Here is a 27,929-nt window from a genome sequence, read left to right on the forward strand (position 1 = left end):
GTCATGTAAAATGGAGGATAGACTTCAAGATGGAGCAAGGTAGGCCAAGGAAGTTTAATCCAGTAACATCGACACACAGACACACAGACACACACACACACAGACACACACACATACACACACACAATTGAAACAATAAACAGAGTAATTTTTAAAATTTGATTTATTTCTTGGTAGTCAAGAGTTCCAGATTTTGTTCTGATTGATGGTTTCAATATAAATTCCATGTGTAACTACCAAAAAGTTTCAATTTCACTCGACAAGGCATAAAACAGCACTGAAAACTTTAAAAAAAATTTTTTTCTTTTTGTTCCATGGGCCTGTATTTTTCTTCCCCACCAAAAAAATGGGTGGAGATGACATTTTAACAACTAAATACTTAGATGTTAAACATTTCTAATTTTGCTTTGTGGGTTAAGTACTCTCTTGCACATACCACTTAAAAAAAAACATTGCCATAGTATGTGCTTTAATCATTTCATCCTTGTCACGCCGATCGTATTATCTATTTAAGTGACCCCCCTTTCCCATCAGCCTCAAGAAGGACCGGAGTCTGGGTCCTGCAGTTCTGAGCTCAGTACGCTGGGCTCCCAGGAAATGACAGATTACAAGTAAAGACCTGCCTGTTCCCTTTGTGTCTTTCGCCTCAGGGTGACCACAGGTGTGCTGGGATGCTATCTAGGAATCTTCGGTAGGCATTTTGCAGCTAGTGCTTGACCATTGCAAAATGGGAATAATTTGTACCTGTCGCCAAGTGATGTAGGGAGGAGCCAAGAGGTGAGTGTGAAAGGTTCGCGGCAAAAATTAGTAATTCATTCATCATTTAATGGACAATTGAGCTCCTAGGTTCGCTATTGCCGCACCAAATGTGTTTCTTCTGCAGGTCGCAGCCTTTCTGACTAGTGCTTAGGATAGAATCTCGCCCTGGACTGGTCTCCAGCGAAACACAGGGAGGTGCCTTATTAAAAATGGCGCTGGCGGCTTCAGAGGCGACTGCGGCGGCGCAGACTCAGCGTGCCCTCTGACCTGTTGGCAGCAGGCGGGGAGGGGCACCGGGCGACGCCATATTGGCTGTTGTCCTGTGAGGGGAGCGGCGGCGGCGGCGGCGGAGGCGCGAGAGGAGCCAGCGAGCCGGGAAGCGGCGCGAGAGGCAGCATGACTCGGAGGCGGAGCAGGCCGAGCGGTGGCGCGGGCCGGCGGGAGCGGGCGCGGGCTGCGGGGCTGCAGAAGCCCCAGGCACCCGAGCCGCAGCCGCCGCCAAGCCTGGAAACCGGAGCGGGTGCAGGGCCCCCGGAGGTACCCGCGGAGCCGGATCGCGACGGACCCCGAGAGGAAGACGAGCCCAAGCTGGCTCCAGGCCCTCAGGTAGGATAGAGCAAGATGACTCCGACTGCCCGGCTGCTTACACCTCCCCAGAGCGGGAGCGGGAGTGGGGCGGGATTGGGCATGGACCATACTGTGGGTCTGAGGCCAAATCCCAAGTCCCGAGCAGCTTTCAACCCCCTTGCCGAGAATGGAGGCTGGACCCCTCTCCAAAGCCAAAGCTCAGCCAACCCTCTTGCGACCCTTCTAAAGCTACCTGTTCAACCCCTACTCCGGAGTTAAATGTTCTGACCATTTATGCTCTCTGGGACTGGCTCAGGTCCTGAGACCACCGCTTAGTTCTCTGCCCTCCTCTTCCCTTTGGAGCCACCTATCTCCCACCCCCCACCCCCCCGCTCCCGGCCCCTAAAAGACCATCATCTCAAGACACTGGAACCTGCAAGGCTGCAGCCTCTGTGTGCCCCCCTGCCCCCAGCGGCTTCATTCCTTCCCCTGCACCGTCTGCAGCCGCTACCCTCAACAGCTGTAGCTCTGCATCTGCCTTCCGGAACCTCCCTCCTTTCCCTACCCAGCAGAACAGTTGGAGTAGAGTCGGGTGGCCTCAAAGATTGTTAGAACAACTTCACTAAGGAGGAAACCCTTGTTCTTCTCCTATCTCCTGTCCCTTAAGGCGCCCCCACTCCCACCCCCACCCCCGCCAGTCCACTAGTTTGGTGAATCCTGCGAGAGTAAGAGTATTCTCGAGGATTCTCTAAAGCTTCCAGCATGCCACCTGGAAGGTCACTTTCTTTTGAGCAAAAGAGAGAACAGGAGAGGCGGGGAGGGGTGGGTGGCGTGGGCCACAGTTGCTCAGGGAGGGTTGTGGCACCCGGGGCTGGGTGGCTTGCCCTAAGCTTGCTCTGACAAAAGAGTTTTGAGTTGGTTTTTTGGCTGAGCCTGCCAAGGAAGGCAGGCCCCTGCAGGAGTCTTGGAGGGTCGGATGCAGCGCCCGGATGAGGATGAGGCGTGGCGGAAGATGCGTTTGGCTCTGCAGACACTGCATCGGGCAGCAGGGGACTCTGGGAGGCTGGTGCAGCTGAAGGCATGCTCTTGACAGCCTTCTAGTAGAATCTCTGGAATTGTGCATGTGAGTGGGGATGCCATTTGGGGTACCATTCCTGGAAGGCTTTCCCTGACCTCCCCAGTTATACCAAGTGCCCCCTCTGTGCCCACAACCCTCTGTGCTTCCCTTTAATGGCTCCTCTCCTTCCGTGATGAAACTTGTTGATGTGTCTGTCCCAAGCACTGAACTATGAACACCAGGGGCTAGGAGGATGCCATTCGTGTGTCCTCCGTGCCTGTCCAAGGCTTTGCCTTCACAGAGAAGTAACTAGGTGAACGAGGGAGAGATTGAATGAGGCCAGAACCTGTGCTCACTGTAACCCACTTTTGATGCTGGTCTCCTTTGTGTCACCGTGAGAGGATTTTGAGTTAAGGAAAGTGTCTCAATTCCTTGGATGTCAGAAGCATGCCCGCCATCCTGCCCTGCAGCCTGGGCTGTCGCAGGTTGGACTGTGCTCCTGCCTGGGTCTAGATGTTAACCGAATGCTGCTTCCCCTTCCAACCTGTTTTGACCCCCACCAAGAGTGTTATCCAGAAGAGGACTGTGGAGGTGGCTGGCTGGTTTCCTGTTTCTTTCCCATTCAGACATACAGTGCTCTAGGGTCCCTGTCACATAGCCCAGAAAGTTTGGATGGTGTCTTAACTGTTCAGATTCATTGAAATACAGCTGTCCCAAAAATCAGAACCTTCATTAGTTTCTCTGATCCAGGGTTTTATAGATTCTTGTCTGTTCTACTGCTTGACCTAGGAATTCATTCCTTTATTCATGCTGGGTGGTTAGCATACCTTCCTTTTTTTGTTTTTTTAAAGATTATTTATTTTATGTATATGAGTACATTGTAGCTGTCTTCAGACATACCAGAAGAGGATATCAGATCCTATTATAGATGGTTGTGAGCCACCATGTGGTTGCTGGGGATTGAACTCAGGACCCTTAGAAGTGCTCTTAACCGCTGAGCCATGTCTCCAGCCTGCATACCTTGCTTCTAACCTTTGCACTTCCCCTATATTCAGTATCTAACACTTATTTTATGCATTAACTACTGATACAGTTCTTTGTCTGCTTTTCCATATAAACCGTAGAATGCAGGAACCTTGTACCTGGTCACCAGATCCCTGTCCTAGTGACTAACAGATATTAGTAAACAAACTAGAGGATGTAACTACAATTACCCTGTTCTCAGATGGGGAAACAGAAACCCACAGCAATTAAACATTTACACAAATGACTCCCACTTATAAACACGAGGCCAAAAACAATCCAATCAAATAAAAATTCACTCTTACACACGCAAGGGAACTGAAACACTAAAACATCAGCTCTCATCGGGCTCTACTTTTTGCTAAGGGTAGAAATGAGATTCAAGAAACAGCTTTTTGTGCTCTGGTCAAAAGTCCCTGGTGTCGGGGTAGAGGCTGCTCATTGCTCTGTCTGCTGACATACCTTTCTTAAGGGTCTTGGTATGTAACCTCCCTCACTTTTGTCTGGATATAGAGTGAATAAGGAAGGTGAAATTCAATGTTACCTGCTGAACCAAGTCTGTGGGTGGCAAATAAGACTATATCCAACCCACAGACTTATTCTAAGATCCCAAACTCATACACTGTTTTATTTTGTTTTTATTCTTAATATAAGTTGGTGCTTTGAAGCAATTGTGTGGCAGGGGGCGGTAGTTTGTGCCTGTAATTCTAGCGCCTGGGAAGCTGAGGCAGGAGGATAGCTTTGAATTCAATGCTAGTCTGCACTACATAGCAAATTACAGGCTAGCCTAGTCTACATTACCCATTTTGATAACAATAGGAAAAAATGAAGTAAAGCGTGTTTCATACCTGCATCTGTGCCTCTTAGAACCCTAAAGCCTTGCTCATGCTGAACCCACGCCTCTCTAAGAGTCATCCTGAGCGCTTGAGTGGCAGTGCCTGGCTCCAGCCCCATGGTTCTCGGTAACTCTGAGCTCACTCGTGTAACCTGGACACTTACGGATACAATCTCTTAAGATTTTTGGGATCCCAAAGGCCTTTCAGTTGTTCTCGCCCACTAAATCAGGTCTATTCACCCAAATTCTCCAACCCTCTTTTACTTCAAGATAAAGCTTAAACAGGTACTGTCTTACTAGCAATGGATGGTGGGAAGGTGGAGGCCGTGAGAACAGCTTGAGGACTTGAGTTTAGCTCCCCACCTCTCCTCACGCTTTGTGTCTCAGAGCTGCTGCTTTCCCTGTTTGAGCCTCATCCACAGAATGTGAAGCAGCCTAGGATGGGCAGGAGCTGTGTCGTGTGGCCAAAGCCAGCCTAGGATGGCAGCAGGAGCTGTGTCGTGTGGCCAAAGCCAGCCTAGGATGGCAGCAGGAGCTGTGTCGTGTGGCCAAAGCCAGCCTTACCTACTACTGCTTCCAGCTGACTTGAGTCCCAAACCATTCAGCTTGCAGCCTGTGTGCGCTCAGAAGCCGGGAGACTTGCTAATGGAACTGGGGTGCTTGGCAATGAGCTCACTCTGCCCTTCCCTTGCATCCCTACAGCGTCTCCTGGGACAGTCCAGTTTAGTGTAAAGGGCCTCTGGAGACCTGCTTCTTTCAGTGCTGAGAGTAAATCTGTTCCCTTGAGGAACTGGCTAAGGTGATCAGTTAGGACCGTTATTGAAACCATTTCATTATGTTTAATTCATTCAGCAAGCTTCAAAATGATCTCTGTAACCAGGGCCTTTGTTTGAGGTACACAGAAGGTCAAGGTAGTTCCTGTCCTCAGACTGTTCCCTGCTGGCTTGTGTCTGCACCACTTCCATGGCCAGTGGGAGGAAGTAATCAGGGGGACCCCTTGCCTAGAACCACCCAGCTTTTTGTAAACCAGAAAGGACTCTCATTGCAGAAATGCCAGTGACAGTGGATGATAAGGGCTTGCCCACTCAAGAGTTTTTAGTTTCCTTAAGATATCTTAGAGTTACAAGCTTAATGTCTAATAATAGATGGATGATTATAATCATAACACTTTTACTTACTGCACCTAGAAATCTTTAGAGTAGGGACTATTTTAATTAAATCACTTTAAGGGTATGCATTATGGGAGATCTTTATTGTACAACGTGTGGCTGTTGGATACCTCACAGTGCTGATTCCCTGATACTCACTCAGGCCAGGTATGGCATACACTGTCCTCTTGTCTAGCATTCATTTGTTCTACCAACACTAAGTGAGCCCTTAATGCCAGAGCCCTTAATGGACTAACTGCAAAGGAGAAGCAAATGAAACCTGGTTCCTGTCATTAGGGAGCTCATATGGTACAGCGAGCCCTGCATCCTCTTAAGTGGCCTTTGGGAGTGTTTTAAGCCTCCTTGGTTTGTTTACTCCTTTATAAAATGACAGTGAGTCCAGGCTTACTTGGTTAATGTTAGGGACCAGCAAGTCACACCTGTCAGGCACTTAGCACAGCAGTAGCTCTAACTGCAGGTGATTGTTGCTTTTATGGTAACTAGGGAGAGCTGAGGCAGAGAAACTTCTTAGAGCCTAGTCGTTATGGTTGAATATCTCCAGAAAAGAAGGTGGAGAAAGAAAGTCATGTCAACGACAGACATTCTTAACCTTCCTAATGTTGAGACCCTTTAATACATACAGTTCCTCATGCATAGTGCCCCCTCAACCATAACATTATTTTTGCTACTACTTCATAACTGTAATTTTGCTTCAGTTATGAGTAATAATGTAAATATCTGATATGCAGGAGGATATTTGATAGACAAACCCTGTGAAAGAGTACCCAAGGGGTCAGGACCAACAGGTGGAGAACCGCTAGTCTACAAAGAAGGGAGGACTCATTTGGAGAGCACGGAGGAGTCAGGCTGTACTCCCCTGCAGGTGGCTTGGGCAGTTGAGGAAGCAAGGGATGGTGTGATGTAGGGAGGCAGATAGTATGGTCGACCCTCTGACAGCGTGAGAAGGTAAATCTGCGAGAGGCAGCTGGGGTTGCTCTCTATTCCATGACTCCCACCCAGCCTAGCGACAGCCACATGCTTCGTTCAGCCCCATCTGTGCCCTATCTATCCGACTATCTATCTATCCGACTATCTATCTATCCGACTATCTATCTGACTATCTATCTATCCGACTATCCGACTATCTAACTATCTGTCCAACTATCTATCCAACTAGGGCCGGAGCCCATCCAAGATCCATTCTAATAGGTGATGCTGAGTGAGGCTGGATCTGGGAGCTGCTCACTTGAGGAAGTCTAGCATTGTGTTTTGTTTTGTTTTGTTTTAAGGGACTAGAGTCCGAGGGTAAAGCTCAATGGCAGAAGGCCTGTATAAAGTCTACGGCCTTAGGTTTGATTCCTAGCATCATGTAAAAAGCAAAAATGGACTGAAGAGGTGGCACAGGTTTCTACCAGAGGATCTGGGTTCGATTCCCAGCACCCACAGAGTGGATCACACTGTTTGTAACACCAGTTCTGGAGGACCCAACCCCTTCTTTTGGCCTCTATGGGCACCAGACATGCGTGCAGGTGAAATATTCATACACTTAAAATTAAAAAAAAGAAACAAAACCAAAAGACTCACCTTCCTCCACTTTTTGAGTTCACTGCTCAACTGCTAGTCTTCTGTTGTATATTAGCCTGCTATGTGTCTCTGCTGAATGATTGGAACACAGTGATGCTTAGAACACTGTCTCTTTGAAAGTCTTGTAGAGACTTAAACAACTAAGGAACGTGAGCTAGGGCCATGCATGGTGGTGCATGCCTGTGATCCCAGCATTTGAGGCAGAGGTGGGAAGATTTGTATGAGTTTAGAGGCAGCTAGGTCTACATTGTGAATTCCAGGCTGGCCAGGGCTACATAGTAAAATCCTGTCTTTTCTTTTGTTTGTTAGTTTGTAGTTAAGTTAGGAGGTTACTCTGTTGTAGAGATCCCTGTTCATTCTGACTAAGAACTTGGAGGATTTGTAACTGGGGAAAGTAGTATTTAATGGGCCTTCTTGGGCAGTTAAAACCAAGACAAGCTTGTATCCTAGGAAGTGTCTGAGTTTGCCCCTTCTATATCATCCTCATCCTTCAAATTAGGTAGCCATTAGCAGAGAAGCAGGAGGAACATGCAGCAGTTTCACAATCTGCCTGTCTCCCCTTTATCCTCTACCCAAAACTCATGACTCCTTTTCTGATTTCCCCCATTAGAATGAAAGAAATAGGTATCTTTAGACTGAAAAGGAATGTGGGGAAACTAAGTCAGGAAGAAAGGACCGGAGGAGCTGCTAACTGAAGATTCTTATTAGGAAGCAAGGGCCGTGTTATATACCATGGGGTTCAAGATGCCGTGAAGGTTCCTGGTTAGTTCTCTGTCCTGTGCTTCAAGTAATAAATTTGGTTTGGGCAAGTCTTACTTAGTAAGTTTCCCTATCATTTCTTCCAGGGCAGAAGAGGAAAGAAACTAACGGGTATTGGGCACCTACTGTGTGCCAGACCCAGGCCAGGTACTTTACATAATTTATTTCCTTCTGTCCTCACAACTCTGTGAAGTATGGTGTTATTCCCATTTCATAAATTGAGAAACCTGAGACTCAGAATTTGAGTAATACTCAAAATACTGAAAATGGCAGAACAAGAATTTGAACTTAGAACAAATGTCTCCAAAGTTCATGCTCTTTTCACAGGGAGAGACCTGTCTTGGAGTTAAAAGGAGTAGAGCAGCAGTTGGCCCAAGCATTTGGGTAAACGAACAGCATGGGCCTTTCTCTGGCTGCTAGTACTGCAGCAGTTGAGTGTGTTGGTTAGGCTCGTGGGCACCTTAGGATCAGCTAGCCAAGCTAGCTCACTGCTTTGTCCTTACTCAGCTTATAGGACCAAAGAAGCTTCTCTACTAATTGGCCTTAGAAAATGAAGCAGTTTTCTGCCTACTGGAAGGATCACGCTTGAATAAGAATTGCAGTAAAAGTTGTAGACCACTGGGGTGGGGTTTGGTCAGTTCGTGGGGCATTAGCCGCAGCTCTGATTTCTGGAATTCTGGAATCTTAGTTCTGATTGCCTTCTCACCAGAACCATGCCTTCCGCATAGCAGGTCAGGAAAGGGACTGGCTGTGCTGTTTGAAATTCTATTCCTGATGTTAAATAACTGAGACAGAAGGCCTTTAAAATCCCATTTACTTAATGAATGCCTGCTATGTGACAGATAACAAGCCATACTTGGTTTCTGAACATATGTAAATGATCAACAGCCACTCCATGCCTCAAAGAGCTACTTTCTGCCAGGAATATGGCACAATGTGACAGGTGTCACACTAAAAAAAATTATGTTAACTTAGAAAGTTCAGAAAGTTTCATTGACCTTTGACTAGGATCTTATAGATGCTAGGAATTTACCACAGAGTTGTCCAGGGTGTGGGACAGTGCTGGGTGTGAGAAATTGTAGCTGTTGGGGTCAGGGAGGCTCTTGGAGTTTAGTATCTTGAGAGGACAGTACTCTCATGGGCTATTTCAGAATAGAATTTGGAACCCGTTGCAGAGCAGCTGACTAGATACAGCATGTGTCTTGGGAAATCTGGTACAAACATCCGAGAACTCTTGGGACTGGGAGGAACTCCTGGGAGGAGACCAGGCTGAATGTTGAAATTCAGTCCAGCTTCTGAACAGATCTTGGGGTCTATCTGCTCTGCTGATCAGGGTTATTCTCTGACACTTGACAAACTGGGAAAAAAAGCCAGTATAAAGTCATGTCCCAAAAGCTGCTCAGATACACCACAAGCTATATAATTGCTGATAAGAATTATTGTAAAGGCTTTTGCTGCTAAGCCTGATGAGCTGAACTCAGTCCCTGGGATCTGCATGGGGGAAGGAGAGGAGACTCCTGAACTTGTTTTAATGTTTACACATATATATGGTGTGTATGCTCTTGTTCATGAATGCATGTATACTCACAATAATAATAAAGAAATGTGTTATTTTAAAATTAAGAATTATATATGTTTAATTTTATATATTAAGATAGGAAAATGGTCCTGTTTTCATTTTGCAAATTTTTAATAGAGTAAAGTTGGGGAAGGAGGCATGCTGTGTATGTGGGAGGATCAGAGTTTAGACCCTCAGCACTCAAATGAAAAACTAGTATGGTCTTGTATACCTGTAACGCCAGCATGGAGCTGGGGGTGGAATATGTGCAGACACAAGGCTTGCTGAGGCTTATCAGCCCACCAGCCAGCCTAGCCAAAAATGATGAGTTCAGATTGGAGAGATCCAGTGTCGAGGAAATCAGGCAGAGAGTGAGAGAGGAAGGCACCCAGCACCCTCCTCTGGCCTCCACAAGCTCTTCTGGGTACAGGCACCTGTATGCACAGATTATGCACAACCTGTTCACCCTGCACAAAGCCATGAGCTCAATGTTAAGTCTTTGTATTTATTTTACACTAAAAATCCGTTGTCTGAGCCTAGCACGATTGTACATGCCTTTGATCCCAGAAGCAGGCAGATCTCTGAGTTCAAGCCAACCTGGTCTACATAGCAAGGCCCAGGCTAGCCAAAGCTATGTAGTAAGACCCTTCCTCCAAACAGGAGTGAAAACAATAAAATCTGATGTGTATCTAGCACTTCAGATGGATTCCTCACAAATGCATAATTCTGTGAAATCATGCTTTCGTCATTCGGAAATGGATTTTATTTATCATGCCAAAAAATAACATTTGTTAATAACACCAATTTCTCAGTTAAGTATTGAGACACTCTAAAGCTCATGGGAAGTGATCCAAACTTTCCCAAATCTAAGTTTTTGTTTGTTTAGATTCTCACTATGCAGCCCAGTATGGCCACAAACTCATGGTAATCCTCCGACCTCAGCCTCCTGAGTGCTGGGGTGGAGGTATGAGCCGCCATGCCTGACTTTCACATTTGAATTTTTGATTGAAAGCTTGAATTTTTATCATTGGCCATAAATACTTGACAGTTTTTCTTGAAGTAAGGGTTTTATTTTGTTTATTTATTCTTTTGAGGAAGTGTCTGCTAATATTCTTGTCTAAATAACAAAGACATTTTTTTCAAGGTAAAACTGGTATTGCATGGAATAAAAAAAAAGAAACTTAGTGCTTCTTGGACCAAGTAGAAGTAGTTGGGTGGGAGGGGAGCAGAGACACTGGGTGCAGTGGCCACACATCCCAGCTTCCTGAACCCTGGCTCCCCTGCCCTGGAATGTGCACACTCCAGCCAGTTTCCTGTGGGCCATCCCTCCTGGAGAGGAGAGGCTCTGGCTTCCCTTGAAGAGTGAAAAAGTTACCTAGAAATCTTTTTGGCAAAATACAAAATCAACAGAACCACTAGAACTTTTTCTTCATGTTTTGCTTTAGAAATTTAATCTAAGGTGAATAGGAACAATTAGCTGATGCCTGGGCCTTCTGGGTTTAAGAATTAGTTCCCTGGGGGCTGGAGAGATGGCTCACCGGTTAAGAGCACTGACTGCTCTTCTGAAGGTCCTGAGTTCAAATCCCAGCAACCACATGGTGGCTCACAACCATCCTTAACAAGATCTGACTCCCTCTTCTGGAGTGTCTGAAGACAGCTACAGTGTACTTACATATAATAAATAAATAAATCTTTAAAAAAAAAAAAAAGAATTAGTTCCCTGAATCTTTGGGAATTAAAAAACTACTGGCTGTTTTCATTCACTTGATGGCCATGTTTTTGTTCAGAAATAACAATACAGCTTGGAGAACTGCGTGGAGAGCCTGGATTCACAGACTCAAGGCATAGAGACTATATGTTTGCCAGGACTGAGAAGTCACACGCACTGCAGTTAGAAGCCTGAGCCGGAGCTCGCTCAGCCAGAGCATTAATGAAAGGAATTGTGACATTGCTTGGGTCTTGGGCGTTTCACTACCCTTAACAATGAAAACAGAGATATGGGCTGGCAAGAGGGTTTAGCAGTAAAGATTCATACTGCCAGAGCTAATAACCTTGGTTGAATTCTTGGAACCACGTAGTAGAAAGAGAAATTGCTCTTGAATGTTGTTTTTCTGACCACCCATGTGCCATTGTGTATATTGCACACAGACACACACTCAATATAGTTTCAGAGCGAAAGCTGGAGACATGGCTCAGTAGTTAAGAGCATGTACTACTCTTGCAAAGGCCCCGAGTTTGATTCCCAGGACCCATTTTGGGGTGGCTCACAACTGCCTATAAATTATCTCTGGTTATAAATTATAATCACTTCCGGTGTCCAAAAGCACCTGTAAACACATATAGACGTAATTTAATAAAAACATACTTACGAAAGTAAATAAAAATTAAAGCAGAGGTGGATATGTCAAGAGACAGGTGTGGTGGCACACACCATAGTCCTAGACTCAGAAGGCTGAGGCAGGAGGACTGTGAGTCCAATGGTAGTCTGAGTTTATAGTGAATGCTGCCCCCGCTCTTTTTCCCCCCCCTCAAGACAGGGTTTCTCTGTAAAGCCTCTGTAGGCTGTCCTGGAACTCTGTAGACCAATCTGACCTCAAACTTTAGATATTCCTGGGTCTCTGCCTCCCAAGTGCTGGGATGAGAGGTGTGTACTGCCACTGTTCCCGTACCCCATCCCTGGCTGTGAGACCCTTTATCAAAACAACAACTAGCAAGTCTTCCAGCTCCATAGCACCTTGTATCCAAAGAAAGACATCAGAGCCTGAAGGCTTTGGGGGTGGGGGGCCTTCCAAATTGCATGGTCCTGGGAAAAAGTGTACTAGACTTAAGAGAGGATTGTGAATAGTTAATTCAGACTTGTAAGGAACAAACAGCCAAAGAAAGGGTCTGCTTTAGAAATTAAGTGCCTGCTGTCTGGATCCCTTTCACTGAGTGGTTTGTTTTGTTTTGTTTTTTTCTACTGTTACTTAGACCTTTGGGCAAGTCTGTGCGATGCAGATGGTGTCCGTGCTTCAATTAAAGCTTAATTAACTTTCCATGTCTGTTTCTTCCTTTATCAGGAAGACAGCCTGCCCTATGGGATGACTTTCATTAATGGCTCGTTCGTTTATTTGTGGCCTCATTTAGCTTGAGAAAGAGTCACATTGTTTCCTTAGCTGGGAACATCTTACTGTGCTCCTTGCAGATTTGAAATCAGAGCCATGCAGGCTAGAGAGGGTGAGAACCTGCTCTGTAGGAAGCAGTCATTTCAAGGATGGTCTCACCACGGTGCCTGCCAACTGGAATGCTGTGAGGATGCTTCACAGATCTGAGGAGTTAGCCTTGAGCCAGGCCCTGCTGAGTACCTGTACTCAATAGGAAACACTTGGGAAGGCAGGCGAGAGAAGTTTGAGGGCAGGCTGGTCCTCACCGTGAGCCGGGACAGCCATTTCCCTCTAGGACTGTCTAGAGGGGTGTGGATTTATGCTGAGGCCTTAAAGGCTTTAACTCTTTGTCAGGAAATGGAGATGAGCAGGTCTAAAGTAGAAGTCCCCCTTTAACAAGGGAGAAGCAAGGGGTGCAGGGTGTTGGGGGACTTAAGCTTTTGACTTCCTGGGTTAAAGGCAGACACTAAGATGTTTAACAGAAGCCCAACAAAAGGGTTATAACTGTAATCCTCGCACATAGAAAGAACGCTGAAGCAGAGGATTACTACAAGTTTAAGGGCAGCCTCGGCTGTACTGTGAGATCTTGTCAACCCCCAAGCCCTACCCCCAAAAATGATATCTAGTATCTTGCACTTGTTGTGTATGACAAGTTCTCAGCTGTATATGATTCAGTGGCCATTTACTGTTTCCTTGATTCCTTTCGTGTCATTAGTACCCTCTGTTTAGCTGAGAACTGTGTGCTTTGAGCTGAAGGAAGTTCTTGATCGCATTGCATTCTCAAAGCTGACCCTACAGATTAGGATTAATCCCGTTCTAGATGAGCAGAGGGAGCAAGCAGGACCTGGTCAGCGCCACACATGGCTGTGCAGGGTGAGCACCAAAGCCTGTGTTTGCTGCTGTGCCACAGCCCTTCCCGCAGTTACTCACACTGGTCACATGCTTAAAGTGATAACAATTCTGTGTTTGCTTCTGAAAGAAAGTAGAGAAAGCATCTTAAAAATTTTTATCTAGGGCTGGAGAAATGGCTCAGTGGTTAAGAGCACTGACTGCTCTTCCGAAGGTCCTAAGTTCAAATCCCAGCAACCACATGGTAGCTCACAACCATCTGTAACAAGATCTGATGCTATCTTCTGGGGTGTCTGAAGACAACTATTACATATAATAAATAAATAAATTTAAAATTTTTTTTTATCTATATAAGTATGCTACCTACATGTATGACTGTGTACCATGTACATGCCCAGTTTGAGCATAGGCCGGAAGAGAGGCGTGGCCTCTGGAAATGGAGTTAGGGCATTTTGGTGAGCTTCCATGGAGTGCTGGGGATTGAACCCAAGTCCTCTGGAATGACAGTCAGTGCTTTTAATTGTTGTGCCATCACTCCAGCTCTGAGAAGGCTTTTTTTTTTTTTTTTTTTTTTTTTTTTTTTGTACTGTGGGGTATACAGTATGCACTTGAATTATTTCTCAAAATCCTATATTAGTCAGACATAGTACTGGAATTTAGTCCCAGCATTAGGGAGACAAAGAAAAGTGGATCTTTTGAGTTCAAGGCTAGCCTGACCTACATTGTGAGTTCCAGGCTACCCTATGGCTATGTAGATGCAGTCTCAAAACCAACAACGCTGGGTGGAGGTGGTGCACGCCTGTAATCCCAGCACTCTGGGAGGCAGAGGCAGGTGAATTTCTGAGTTTGAGGCCAGCCTGGTCTATAGAGTGAGTTCCAGGACAACCAGGGCTACACAGAGAAACCCTGTCTTGGGGGGCGTGGGGGGAACCAACAACAACAAAAACACATAAAACCTAAGTATTTTAAATCCCTATATATTGTACTTTATAGACTATAATAATTTTACATGTACATGGTCCTGATTTTGATCTCTAGCATGAGAGAGGAGAAAAGACTGATTTAAAGATTTTTGCTATTTTCAAACTCTTCTTCCTGACCAGACATTCTAGCACATGCACATGCCCATAATCCTCGCACTTAGGAGTAGATGCAGGAAGATGAGGAATACAGGGCCACCCTCTGCTGAATAATGAGTTTAAAGCCAGCCTGACATTCATGAAACAAAGAAAATACCTAGCAACAACAACCCCACGTCAGGATTTTATGACCATCATGTCCTAGTGAGCTGAGAGCTGTCCTGTGGATCCTTGTCCTGGGATGCCCATGGCATTTTTAGATGCCACTAGGCTCCAAGCCCTGCATGCCGGAGCCTTCCCCTGTCTACCTGCAGTTAACTATAACTTGTCTTACACCTTTGAAAAATGTCCTAAGTGCTGTTCTCAAAAACTCTACCTTTGGGGCCCATGAGATGGCTTAACAACTACTGGAACTTGCTGTCAAACTTGAGAACCTGAGTTCAGCCCCCAGAACCCACATGGTGAGAGGTGAGAGCAGCTCCAGCAACGCATCCTCTTACCTGTGTGCAACACACACAACAGATACATACTTAAGCTTACGTTTCAAAAGCCCTCCTTTGCTTTCATGTCTCTAACCCTTCTTAGTTAACCTGCCGTGCTTGTGAGAGGACACAGTGAATGAGTCCCATTTGCACTTCCCCTTGACAGAGTGTTTGACTGTGTGCTTTATAACTCTCACTTGTAAATGTCTTTGTCTGGGAAACTCTCTCTCCAGTCCTTACACTTCCCTGAGTCTTCTTTTCCTCCTGTTGTCACTGCTGGGTCCTTCTGGAAGAAACCAGGGCCCAGGTCAGTGGATGGCAGCAGCATGGCTGCCTTCAGGGTTCTCTGGTCCCAATTCATTGTGAGGAGGCCATGTCACAGGAAACAACACTCCTTGCAAACACAGTATCTAGTGGAGGGTAAACTTATGTGCAAGTTCTCTGTTGCTATGAACAAACTACCTGCAGCCTAGTCACTTAAGACTTTACTACTTCTCCTGAACCTGCTGCTTGATGGAGTGTCCCTGCAGCTCCAGGCAGGCCTGTCTGGTTTTAGCTGGGCTCACTCAGATCTCATCAGCTGACTGGTTAGGTAGGAACACTCCTATTTTCTCCTGTTCCCTCATAGTGTGTCAGAGGCACAAACTCATGCAGACCATCCATGCCAGGACACAAGCAGAGCATGCACACGATTCACACTGATGCTGCCAGCTTGTCTGCTAATGTCCTGTTGGGCCAAAAGGTGGGCCATGTGCAGCATCAGTGGAGGGAGTCTAGGATGGGAAAATAGAGGAAAATCATTAATTGGAACTATAAATATAAGTAGGTTCCCAGCGACCCCAGTGCGAAGGGAACCTGCAGAGGTAAATGATGGGTCAGATTTATTGCCAAGGAAAGAAGCAGGCAGGGTAACGGCCTGGGTCTGGGCTGTGGCCTGCCTGTGCCACTCTGTAGCTGGGCGGGAAGCAGAGCTCAGGGAGCTTAGCTAGCTGGTTCAAGGTTGTCAGCTGACCGTGCTGACGCTGAGATGGAGTGTGTGTCTGTCTGACCCAGAGTCCAGGTTTTTTCTACCATCCTTACCCAAAAGAGCCCGAGGGTCTGTCTCTCCCTGCCTGTTTACATCTCTACAAACCCTTCTCCAGAATCTTGCTGCAGTGCTAAAGGGATTGATGGTTCATCTCTGGAAAATACGCATGTTCTTCCTCACTCTTCGAGGATGGAAAGTCCATTTTCCTTCCAGCTGAAGGCTGGTCTGTCCTACAAAGATCTGTGGCCCTTCCTAGGTTCTTCAGAGAGGGAAGGAGCATCTCTGTAGTTTTGATATTTTGAGGACATCTGAGCATGAGTTTTGGAGTTACATTTACTGGGATTCAATCATTCACTAGCTCTGTAACCTTGGGCAGCTCATTTAACTTCTTGAAACCTGTTTCTTCATCTTTAAAAAATGGGAATAAGAACACCTGGTTTGCAGAGCTGTTACAAGGACTAAAACTAAATTATGTTTCTAAAGTGCCTGTCCCAGCGCCTGGCACGTGATGAGTGAGTGGTGTTATTAATGATGTTAGCATCATTTCTAAGGCAGCCTTTCCCCCCCTGGGAACCCTGTGTCTGTGTGTTGGACAGGTTCCCCCTACCTCCAGCCAGTCTGTGCACACTTGTTGCCTGCTGTGTCACCGCGAGCGCAAAGGCTGGGAAGAAGGCCCTTCACAAAATGGACTGGTGTTGCAGGGTGAGAAGCTGCCCCCTGACTTCATGCCAAAGCTCGTCAAGAACCTCCTAGGCGAGCTGCCTCTGTGGGTCTGCCAGAGCTGCCGCAAGAGCATGGAGGAGGAGAGGCAGACAGGTGGAGACCGTGCAGTGGCGGTAGGTAACAGCTGACAGGCGACCCTGGACGCAGAGCTGCTTGCCTCCCTCAGGAAGCTGAGCTCTTTCCCCTGGCCGCAGGAGGCTCTGCCCACGCTGCTCAGAGAAACCACCCGGCTGCACTTAGTATTTGTGAACTGGGTTCAGATTCGAGGGAAGAAGAGACAGGCCCACTAGTGGACGTAGATCATTTTGTTCCTATCCGTCACCTGACCCTGATGCCTTCAGCCCTGTGGCCACTTGAAAGGCCAGCAGAATGAAACACCAGTGGAGGTCTGAGGCGTGCCTCAGTCAGAAGACATCAGTAATGGCTAGGAGCCGTGAAAGACTGCTGTCCATTCTTATTAGCTAGATTCCTCATTTACCCAGACTTCCATTTACCCAGAATCCATTCAGTTTTCAAGACTTCTTGCTTTGGGGCTGGAAATGGAGCTCAGTAGTAGAATGTTGTCTTGTGTACAAAGCTCTGGATTCATTCTTTAGTGCTGGAGAAGAAGGAAGGAAGTCGGTCTGGGGAGGGGACTCACTGGGAAAAAGCACCTGCCACACAAGCTTGAGGCCCCGAGTTGGAGTCCTCAGAATCCACATAAACCCACACCGGGTGGAGCACATCTGTAACCCCAGGCTCCTGCAGTAAACTGGGAGGTGGAGGCAGGACAGTGCCTAGAAGCTGGTGGGCCAGCTAACATTGCTGACACAATGGCAAACCAACAAGGATGGGGAGGGCCTGCATCCAAGGTTGCCCCCTGACCTCTACGCACACGATGACTCACAAGCATCTGTACTTACACACATGTGCATTCACACATCACACACAGATGTGCATCCCAAATGGAAGAAAGGAAAGGAATGGTGGCACTCCTTCTAGTCCCAGTGCTCAGGAGGCAGAGGCAGGCAGACCTCTGTGAGTTTGAAGCCTGCCTTCTCTACCTAGTGAGTTCCGGGACACCCAGGGCTCCCTAAAGAGACATTGTCTCGAAAAATACCCAAAGAAATAAAAAAAATAATTGAAAGTCTGGGGCTAGAGAGATGACTCAGTGGTTGAGAGCACTGGCTGCCCTTTCCAGAGCAGGGCGTCTGGTTCTCAGAAGCCACACATGGCTCATAATCTACTGTAATTCCAGTCCCAGGGGATTTGATGTCCTCCTCTGGCATATGGTACACAGACATACATTCAGACAGACACTCATACACATAAAATAAAAATAAGGTCTCAAAAATTAAAAAAAAAAATGGCAGGAAGGAGAAAGAAAGGGTCCGGAGGAGCATGACCCCAAACCGCACTCGTGATTTAAAGTCCTGTCATCTGGGTGGCAGCTCCTCACCATCACATGACCCATGTTCAGAGCCAGGCTCTGCCCCCATCCACACAGTCAGTCACACAGCTGGGAACACCATAGTCCTTACCGTGCTTGGCCCAAGCTGACTGTGCTTCAGCCGTAACCTAAGGCCTGACGCCAGGTCAGCCCCACTGTTTGACCATGAGCCTTTTTCTTTCTCCTTTCCAGATTTCCTTGTCACACACATCCTGCAAATCACAGTCTTGTGGGGGTGACTCTCATTCATCCTCGTCCTCTTCATCATCCTCATCTTCCTCCTCCTCTTCCTGCCATGGGAACTCAGGGGACTGGGATCCCAGCTCGTTCCTGTCAGCACATAAGCTCTCAGGCCTCTGGAATTCCCCACACTCCAGCGGGGCTGTGCCAGGCAGCTCGCTTGGGAGTCCTCCTGCCATCCCTGGTGAGTCTAAGCTTTGGAAAGTTCTGGGCCCCCATCTATGTAGGTAGCTGTTCACCTTCTCTACTTTGGCCTAGTCAGTGAGGAACTAGGTTAATAAAATTAGTAAACATGGACCTGTTCTGATGGCTGCAGGACAGCCTAGACCTTTGCTATCTCTGGAAGATGCTGCAAGACTCTGAAGTTACAAATACTGCCGACAGAGAAGTTTGCCCTCACTGTTATTACTGACATTGTAATAGGAAGGGTCATGTCCACCTGCCCTTTATCCCATCGACAGGCTGAGCCTCTGCTTCTCAGCCTCCTTGGTTTGTTCTGTCGACCTTAGGGATAGATAGCACTATCTACCCCGAAAGGCTGGCAGGCTGGCAGGCCACAGGAATCTCCTTAAACTCAATACCAGTACTCAAGACCCAGAGGAGAAAGCCTTTGGATTATTAATGCCATACTTCTAAATGGAAAGTTGTTCAAATGTCAAGTTCTGTGAATTGAGCACATCATTCCAGTTATGTTAGTCCTTGAGCTGAAGAGACTCGTCAAAGCCTTTTCCTACTTCAGTCAGAAATCTGCAGCCTCCTAGGAGTCAGGCATACCTTGGCTGCTCTGGTCCATGTGGCCAAAGGTAGATCCCAAGGTTGCTAGAGCTTCCTCTCTTAGGCGTCTTGAATGCCTTGGAGAAACTAGACATTCTCTGTCCACACTGCAGCCGAGCCATTATCCTCCTAAGGCTTGGGATGCTCAAGCCACTCCAGTGGAATGCCTACCCACACATTTTATGGCAGCTGTGCTATAGGCTGTGTCCTCTGGTCACAGGAAGCAGGATGATGTGGCAGAGAGCCTGTGGGCTTTCCTTCCAGGTCTGACCCCTCTTTCTCCCCTCCACCCACAGGTGAGGCTTTCCCTGTCTCGGAGAACCACCAGCACCCAGACCTCACTGCTCCCCCTAACAGCCCCACTGGCCCTCCCCCCCATCCAGCATCTCTGATTCCTTCTCACCCTGGTTCCTTCAGCTCGGCGTCCCACCCACACCTGCCGCCCACCACCCAAGCAGCACCTGTCCCCACCCAGGCTTCAGAGTGCCCTATGGCTGCTGCCACTGCCGCCCACCCCCCAGGGCCATGTCAGAGCCCTCATCTGCCCTCCACCAGCATGCCACTCCTGAAGATGCCTCCACCACCCTCGGGGTGCAGCCACCCCTGCAGCGGGCACTGCAGTGGGCCTCTCCTCCCACCGCCCAGCTCTCAGCCACTCCCTAGCACTCACAGGTAAGTGAGTGCCATGAAGGGCCCCACTCCCTGCTCGCCGGAGCCAAAGAGTTTGGATTGGTCTGGAAGAAATGGCTACAGAAGGTCCTGTATCATTCCTTAGCACCAAAAATAAATAAGCTCTAAATTAAGGGTTTTTTCCCATTGTTTTTTTCAATTATAAATTTTTAAAGCTTAGAACAGTTCAGATGTAAGAAAGGGTAGGGTCCTCACAACCTGAAGAGAAACTTCCAGCACTGTGGCCTGTTTTCTTAAAAATACTTCTGTACATAAATGGCATCATTTGGTTTTTATTTGATACATATTTTATGTAGCAATTTTTTATTTTCTTCATATTGAGACAGGCTCTTGCCATGTATCCCAAGCTAGCCTTCTGACTTGGGAACTTCCTGCCTAGCCTCTGCTAGTGGGATTACAGATGGTTCTTACCACCTCTGACCTATGTGGCAACACTGCTTAAATAGCGTGATCATTTCCCTAATTAAAAACTTTGTTTAAAACTTAAATATCTTTGTAATATCTTACTCTACAGTTGTAGCATAATTTATTTTCTTCCATCCCCGGACATTGAAGCATTTCCAGTTTGTTTTGTTTTTGAAGGCAGGGTTTCTTCATGTAGTCCTGGCTATCCTGAAACTCTCACTGTAGACCAGGCTGGCCTCAAACTCAGAGATCCACCTGTCTCTGCCTCCTGAGTGTCGGGGTTAAAAGTGTGCGCCATCAAATCTGGTTTGTTTCCAAATTTGTGACCAGGAGAAATACTATTGTGAAGAGCCTGGCCTTAAGTAGATCTGGGCCCTTCAGAGCCGGAGAAGCAGCTCTGTGGCTGTTAACGGTTCCTGAAAGTGAACGTATCGACGGCAGGCAGCGTTGTGATAGGTTGACAAGGCTCTGCATTTCCCAGTCGGACATCTCCCCGTCTGCTGCCGCGCTCTGGACGGGTGCTCCCACAGCTTTCCCATGCTGTTGATGATGTCAGTACAGACTTGGACCTTGCTGCTTTCATTAAGGAGTATGGTGTTCCTATTCCTATGATTTGTCCTTAATCCTCAGTATTTGGGGCTGGAAAATATTAATTATAGTTCATTTTGCTGGTCTCCAGCTATGGAACATTTAGGTCATTCCATTAGTTTAAAATAACCAACATCTAAAGCTCTCCTGCCCTAAAGCTTTTCCTTCTTATACTTTTTAATCATTGTTTCTTAGAAGGATTCTTAACACACATTGGCAAGCTGCTTTCTCCCATGCAGAGTGCTACACCTATGATCCCAGCATTGGGAAGCAGAGGCCAGGGGATCTAGAGTTCAAGGCCAGCCTCGACTGTTTAGAAAGACTGATTTTATTCAGAGAGTGAAGGGGAGGGCGGAGGGAGAGTGCATGTGTGCTAGGGATTCCCTTTGTGGTAGATGCAGAATGCTCTGAGTTGCATGCCCAGCGGGAAAGAGAGTAGGTGGGAGAACTGCTTTTATAGGGTTCTTCGAATCCATGTAACCTCCAGTAAAGAGTAGCAGTCTCTCTGGATCCTCAGAACACTGGGGAACTTGAAATAAACTCCTGTAGACACCACTGGTAGCAACTGCTGCTACCGCATGTTTATTAGCCTTTCCAGAAGCAGACATGGGCTACACTGGCCTGGCCTACACTGTCACCTCACTCTTATTTCCCCCTCAAATATGGGACCAGCTTTGCAGTGCTCCAGCTGCTGCTGATGTGTCTGTCACAGGGCTCTGCTCCTTCCTAGCTCTGATTCAGGGACCTCTCAGCCTGTCTCAGCCTTGCCCTGGAAAATACTGTTATAATAAAATTGCCCCAACTCATTGCCAGAGTTCTTGAGAATGTAAGTGGAGAAAGTATGAACTCTGTGCACAGGGAAACAGGAGTTTGTTGTTTACTACCTGTTCAGCAGAGCAGCCAAGTGCTCTGTGCCCCAGTCTCCATAATTGCTAAACAGAACTTCAAGGAGGGCTAGGTGTCCTGCTCACTATGTTTTCGGTCCGAGCAGTAGTGGTTCTTCTAGTCTGTGGCCCCCAGGAAACACATCTGCTTTTTCTCATCACAGAGCTCTTGAGTAAGGAGGCTCTGCCTACTGAGACCGATACAAGGCTCAAGTGTATCATAAGGACCCTGGACAAGTAGAAGAAAAACTGTTCTCGTTGGTCATTTGGGGCTAATACCAGAAGAGCCAGCAGCCCATGAGTCGGTTCATATTCCTGTTCACTGAGCACTTGCTCTGCAAGGTTGCTGTGCTGTGTAAAGACTCCAGAATGCAAGTGGCAGGCTCATTAGTTTAAAAGACAAATGGTGAACAGCCCACAATCACAAGGCTTGTAATGAGCTAGAGAAGTATTGACACAGCACCATCACATAGGGGTATGCAGGGAACTTCCACAGGGTCAGCCTTTACATTTGTGATACCGGAAGCTCTTACCAGGCTCTGGCCTTTACAAGAGGCGTTAATGCAACAGGCGGAGGGCAGCTGGAATGGTGGCTGGGGACTGGGGTGCTTTTCTAGGCTCCTGCTCTGTTCTGTGCCTACACCACCCACTCTTACCTCTGGGCCCTTCTCCCTTGCAGCAGGGACCCTGGGTGCAAGGGGCACAAATTTGCACACAGTGGCCTGGCCTGTGAGGCCGATGAGGGTCTGGGAGAGGAAGAGGATAGCAGCTCTGAGCGCAGCTCCTGCACCTCGTCCTCCGCCCACCCCCGCGATGGGAAGTTCTGTGACTGCTGCTACTGTGAGTTCTTCGGCCACAATGCGGTGAGTGAGCCTGCCTGGGCAGAGAGGGCTGGGCAGCCAGGGGCAGAGGACAGAGACCTTGATCATGGCGATGACTGCCGTTCTGGGCGTCAGAGTCCTAGCACCTACGTCTGCTTGCTTCAGCCTGGAGGCACATTTGTGAGGTCGGGATATCTTAACACTTTATTAGCTGTGTTCTTCTCGTGGTTTCTCTTAAGATTGACTTTTTTTCTTTAGGCAAAAGGAGAGGAAGTGGCAGAGAAAAAGCTATGATTCTGATGAGTATGTATACGTGTGTAATCCCAGAGAAGTGAACGCTTGTGCATGATGAAGGCAGAGTGGAAGCAAAAGGCCCCAGTGTGACAGCAGCTGAGGTCCCCAGTATGGCAGCCAGCTGAGGTCCAGGCCGTGAGCACAGGTGGCACCCAGGAGGCTCAGGTCCGGGCACAGGCTGTTTGTAGACAGTGGAGCAATTCAGAAGTCTCAGAAGGAGAAGAGGAAAAGGCTGCTGGCTAGTGCAGAACAGTTTAGAATAGGAAGTGTGGAAGTAATTCAGAATTACCAGTCACCTTTGAGTGAGGCATTGTTATCTTCATTTTAGAGGTGACAAAATTGAGGTTCACAAAGACTGAGTGACTCGCCCAAGGTCATACAGCTTCCAAGGGATGAAGCCAGGGCTCAAACCTGCTCCCCTGGCTCCCCAGCCCGTGGTCACCAAGCTCTGCCCTCATCTTCATACCTGCCACTGCTTCGGCTCAGTCTACTGAGGATGAACCCATTTGGCCTTGGTGGCTGATGCTAGAGCGAATAATTATCTGGCTTCTCACCACATACCTGGTGCCAGCGGGTGGGAGTGCCATGGGCCCCCCAGGCCTGGGGTGTAATGTCAGCACCTCCCCCTCCCCAGCCACTCGCTGCCCCGACGAGCCGGAATTATACTGAGATCCGGGAGAAGCTCCGCTCGAGGCTGACCAGGCGGAAAGAGGAGCTGCCCATGAAGGGGGGCACCCTGGGCGGGATCCCTGGGGAGCCTGCGGTGGACCACCGAGATGTGGACGAGCTGCTGGAATTCATCAACAGCACGGAGCCCCAAGTCCCCAACAGCGCCAGGGCTGCCAAGCGGGCCCGGCACAAGCTGAAAAAGAAGGTGGGTGTGGGGGGGCTCAGCTCTACTGCCGCTCCTCCCTGAGGACTCCCTCACCCCAAGCCCTAAGACCTGGGGTATGAATGGTGCTAACTACCAAAAAATCTTGGTATCCTCATTACCACGGGAAGGTCTGAATGAATCTGGGGGGGCATCAGGGTCAGGGAAACCCCAGGGGCAGTAATTGGAGCACGAAATGTGTCTCTGCCGCTGGCTGACTGCTGGTGTCCGCCAAGCTGAGGATTTGCCTCTCCCGTCATCGGTCATTTATTCATTCAGGAAGCATGTCCACAAATACTGGGAGCCAAAAAGTAACAGTTAAGTTCTCACCCTGGGAGAACCTCAGTCCAGTGAGGAGACTGACACAAAACTGGACAAACACATCAGTGTGTGACAGGAACCTGGGTGAGGGCCCTGGCCCGTAAAGCCCTGGAGTGACTTTATAGGAGGTGACTCGTCCGTCAGCTGCGTCCCAGGGAACACAGGCAGTGGGTCCAGCACACCTCACAGCAGTGTGGTAGAGCCAGTGCTGGAAGCAGCAGAGAAGTAGGGCAGGCAGGCAGTGGGAACAGAAGGGAGCTCAGAGGCTCTGTCAGGGCTGTCAGCTTTGACCTTAGCCTCCAAATAAGAGGATGTCACCAGGGGCTCAACTCCCTCAAATCGGTATTTTTTTTTAAAGATTTATTTATTACATGTAAGTACCAGAAGAAGGCATCAGATCTCATTACAGATGGTTGTGAGCCACCATGTGGTTGCTGGGATTTGAACTCAGGACCTCTGGAAGAGCAGTCAGTGCTCTTAACCGCTGAGCCATCTCTCCAGCCCTCAAATCTGTATCTTGACTGCAGTGTGGTGATACAGGGGGCAGATTGGGAGGTGAGGGAAAGGAAACTTTGAGTTTGATACACCAGGTAGGAAAAGACAAGACCAAGGGGTCAGTGACAGACTGGGGCTGAGAGACTTGAGTGAGAGCAAGCCTTGGGTGTGTCCCAGGTGTCGAAGGTAGTTCCTGTGACTGGGCAGCGCTGCGGCTGTGGAGGCTGCTGCAGTTGAGCAGATTGATTCAGGCTCCTGTGAGACACTCAAGTGCCAGTGGAGGGCGAGAGCAGCAGTTGCCAGCGCGGAGACGGACTGAAGCCCAGGCAGGGGGCCAGGCCTCACTCAGCACGGAGGAGTGACCCAGGGAGCGATCCCTGGACTGCGCTGCTGCTTACACGAGCCCCAGGGCCTGACGCCTGGTCGCCCGCAGCTTCATTTCTTACCTGCCCACCCCAGCTGCACCCGCTCAGTGCCACATGAAGGAACCACCAGCTTGCTTTCAGTTCTTGGGTGGTCAAACAACCCTAGATAGAGCTCTGGAAGGCAAGAAGTAATTCTCCATCTTTCCAGCCCAAGGACAACCAAGATCCTTCTGCAACCTCAGGTAGTTAAGCAAAAGGTCCTGATGCTGCCTTCAGAGGTCATCCTTTCTTTGCTCCCACCCCGAGTTGCCCTCCAGAAGTGTCCCACCGACTGCAGTGGTCTCTGGCCTCTGAGCAGTCCCCAGAAGGCATTGTTCCACAGTTCCCAGGTCTGGTGTGCATTTTATAAACCTGTGTGTCCTTCCTGAAAGACCGTGACTCTGGGCTCAGTTCAGACACTTCCCCAGACATCCCTGGGGAAGTCCTCTCTGCCGCCATGCTGCACCTTGCATCTCTCTAGCCTGCCATGCACTGAACCTTCTGATCCCAGAGCTCCCTGCAGTCACTGTAGAGAGGAGCAAGCATACAGATGCTGTCTTAGTGTTAGATCAGAGACTACTGTCAATGTGCATTGTCAGCCCCCTCTCTGAGGTCCTTCTTCCTTTTTTTTGTTTTGTTTTGTTTTGTTTTTGTTTTTGTTTTTGTTTTTGTTTTTTTGAGACACGGTTTCTCTGTATAGCCCTGGCTGCCCTGGAACTCACTCTGTAGACCAGGCTGGCCTTGAACTCAGAAACCCGCCTGCCTCTGCCTCCCAAGTGCTGGAATTACAGGCGTGGGCCACCACCGCCTGGTTCTGAGGTCCTTCTTAAGTAGTTAGGCTGCCATCAAGAATCCAGTTTCCCCGGGAGGCATGGAGTGATGACTGCGTGTTCTCTAGCACCTTGGAAGATAGGCAGAAGCAAGGGTCTTCCTGGCCCCTCACCCCACGTTCAGACATGACTTTCTTCTCTTGCCTTTAGGCACTAATCCCTGATGCTCTGAAGCTACACCCATGCTTGTGTTGACCACAACCTATGGTCCATCCTTCCTTGTCCCCTGAGTATTGTCTTCTGAGCCTTTCTCCTCTTCCAGGCCAAGCTAGCGCTCATTAGAGTAAGCTCACTTTGGCCGCTCTCTGACCAGTGCTCTTTAGTTCCTTGCCTGTTGCCTTTCTCACTCAACTGCTTGAAAAACTATAATGTATCTCTGGCCATCCTACTGTCTACCCTTCTATACTGAGAGGATAGCATGTGACTGGGGGGGGGGGCTCAGCTGGTGGCTCCCCAACTTGCTTGATCTCTCATGTAGCCTGGCTGGCTGTGGGTCCCCAGCCTGTTATCCCTGCCCGTTCACACGGCCCTTCTCTCAGACCTCTGATTGTCCAGTTTGGAGACTCTCAGCTGCTCCCCCTTGTTCTTTAGCAAACACACTCACTTCTGTTTCCAGCAAGGAAAACGTCATTGTCCACACCTCCTCCTCTAAGGGAAGAGTCGTCCTGCCAGCCTGTGTCGTCCCATCTTGCTTTCTCAGTCCAGGCTGCCTGCTCTTCTTTTCAAAGCCTTCAGTTGGTAAACTGCTTCCTCAGGCTCAGACCCCGGGTCTGCCGTCTCCTCTGCCCTGGCTCCCGTCGCGTGTCACTGTGCCAGCTGTTCAGAGGCAGGCAGTTCTGCCGGCCTAGCTCGTTTCCTCTTCCTTACATCTGAGTTCATCGTTCCCATCGCCACCTAAGCCTTCCCTCATTCTCCACTGTATCACAAAATCCTACGTATGTCCTAGATATTTGCCATCATAGATGTCCGCCAGTTGACCTTTGACGTGTGCTGCCCTTTAAGCCTTGGCTCCTTGACTTTCAGGCAAGCAGGGGCCGTGGGGTCACCATCTCTCCATATTTCTCACCGGCCTCCGTGACCTCTTTCCATCTGCCTTGTGAGTTCCTGTCCCTCGTCTAGACTTTGTGGACCATATCTCTCTAGGGAAGAAAAGCCGTCTAGGTGACATGTTTGCTCTGTGCTTGACATTGGCATCTCCGATAGCTATTGGTCCTCTTTGGGGACATCCTGCAGGTACCTCAGACTCAGTATATAACAAAAGAGACCTGCCTTTTCTTTTTCATTGTCTATTCAGTAAAGAGGACTGCTCCACTGAGCCATGGGCATTGTCCTGGGCAAGCACATTGTGACTGAAAGCAGTGAGCCTTGCACTTCAGTTTGAAGCTCAGCTTGCTCACACTTGCTGTATGACCTTGGGCAAATCAGTTCATCTCTAAGCCTCAGTTTTTCCATCTATAACATGAGACTAACAAGAACCTAAGTCATGGATTGTTGGGAGGATGATGTGAAATGATGCATGGAGACCTGGGTAGAATACCCGGCACTGAATATGAATGCTCAGTTCATGAGCACCACGGGAGCAGCTGTGCGCGATGGTGGTGCCTTCTGGATATGCATCATTTACCTTTCTGCTGCACATGGCAATCCCTATCCATGACAGCCACCCTCAGCATCTACGTTGGTAATACTGGGTACCTCAGGCTCAGAGCCAGCCTTCCGCACAGCCTACAGATCTTAGGACCCAGCTGCTGCTTAGCTTCCCAGCTTCATCTCAGCTTACTCTCCAGCCTGCCTTCCTGTCTTCAAGGTCCCTCCACACCACACCTCCCCTGGCAAAGACAAAGGCAGAGCAGAGCTCTAGGCTCCACCTGTACTTCTGCGTAGGGCACTTAATTTTCCAGGGTAGACCCCTCACCCTTCAGTGCCCGCCAGGAGCCTTCTCAGGTGCTCCAGGCTGGGCTAAAGGTGCGCGCTGGACTTTCTGCCCTGTAGCACTTGACACTGTCACTGTTAAGCAGACCATTTGGATATCTCTCTTCCCCGGCTAACTGAAGCTGGGAAACAGACCATGTCTTGTGCCCAGCTGTCCTCCCAAAGCTTAGCCCACTGTCTCAGTCAGTGAGCAAAGGAACTCAAGAGTCTGGAACCCATGAACTACGCCTTGCTGATTTACTAGCCTGCTGATCTTGAACCAGTTTTGTATTTTTGCCAAAGCAGAAGTTCCCCATCTGTATGAACTGCATGATGGTACAGCAAGGGCAGTGGTGAGGGCTAAAGGATGACCTGCTGC

General features: G+C 48.4%; 1 protein-coding gene across 9 annotated transcripts in view; it reads left to right on the forward strand.

Annotated features, from left to right (window-relative positions):
* The first annotated feature begins 1,047 nt into the window (after positions 1-1,047).
* The window catches only part of Fam193b (family with sequence similarity 193 member B), a 33,613-nt gene continuing 6,731 nt past the window's right edge, over positions 1,048-27,929 (forward strand). The window contains exons 1-8 of one of the 9 annotated variants that reach the window (XM_052156322.1): positions 1,276-1,365; positions 2,259-2,449; positions 7,819-7,879; positions 16,467-16,706; positions 18,215-18,446; positions 19,333-19,708; positions 22,283-22,466; positions 23,353-23,592. In XM_052156322.1, the coding sequence (XP_052012282.1) occupies positions 16,596-16,706; positions 18,215-18,446; positions 19,333-19,708; positions 22,283-22,466; positions 23,353-23,592 (1,143 nt within the window). In that variant the 5' untranslated portion in view covers positions 1,276-1,365; positions 2,259-2,449; positions 7,819-7,879; positions 16,467-16,595. Of the gene's footprint in view, positions 2,450-7,818; positions 7,880-16,466; positions 16,707-18,214; positions 18,447-19,332; positions 19,709-22,282; positions 22,467-23,352; positions 23,593-27,929 lie in introns of those variants that run through there. The other 8 variants (XM_052156324.1, XM_052156321.1, XM_052156318.1 and 5 more) reach the window with 8 other exon arrangements.

The sequence above is a fragment of the Apodemus sylvaticus genome, chromosome 14, assembly GCF_947179515.1.
Source record: "Apodemus sylvaticus chromosome 14, mApoSyl1.1, whole genome shotgun sequence".
Classification (NCBI taxonomy): domain Eukaryota; kingdom Metazoa; phylum Chordata; class Mammalia; order Rodentia; family Muridae; genus Apodemus; species Apodemus sylvaticus.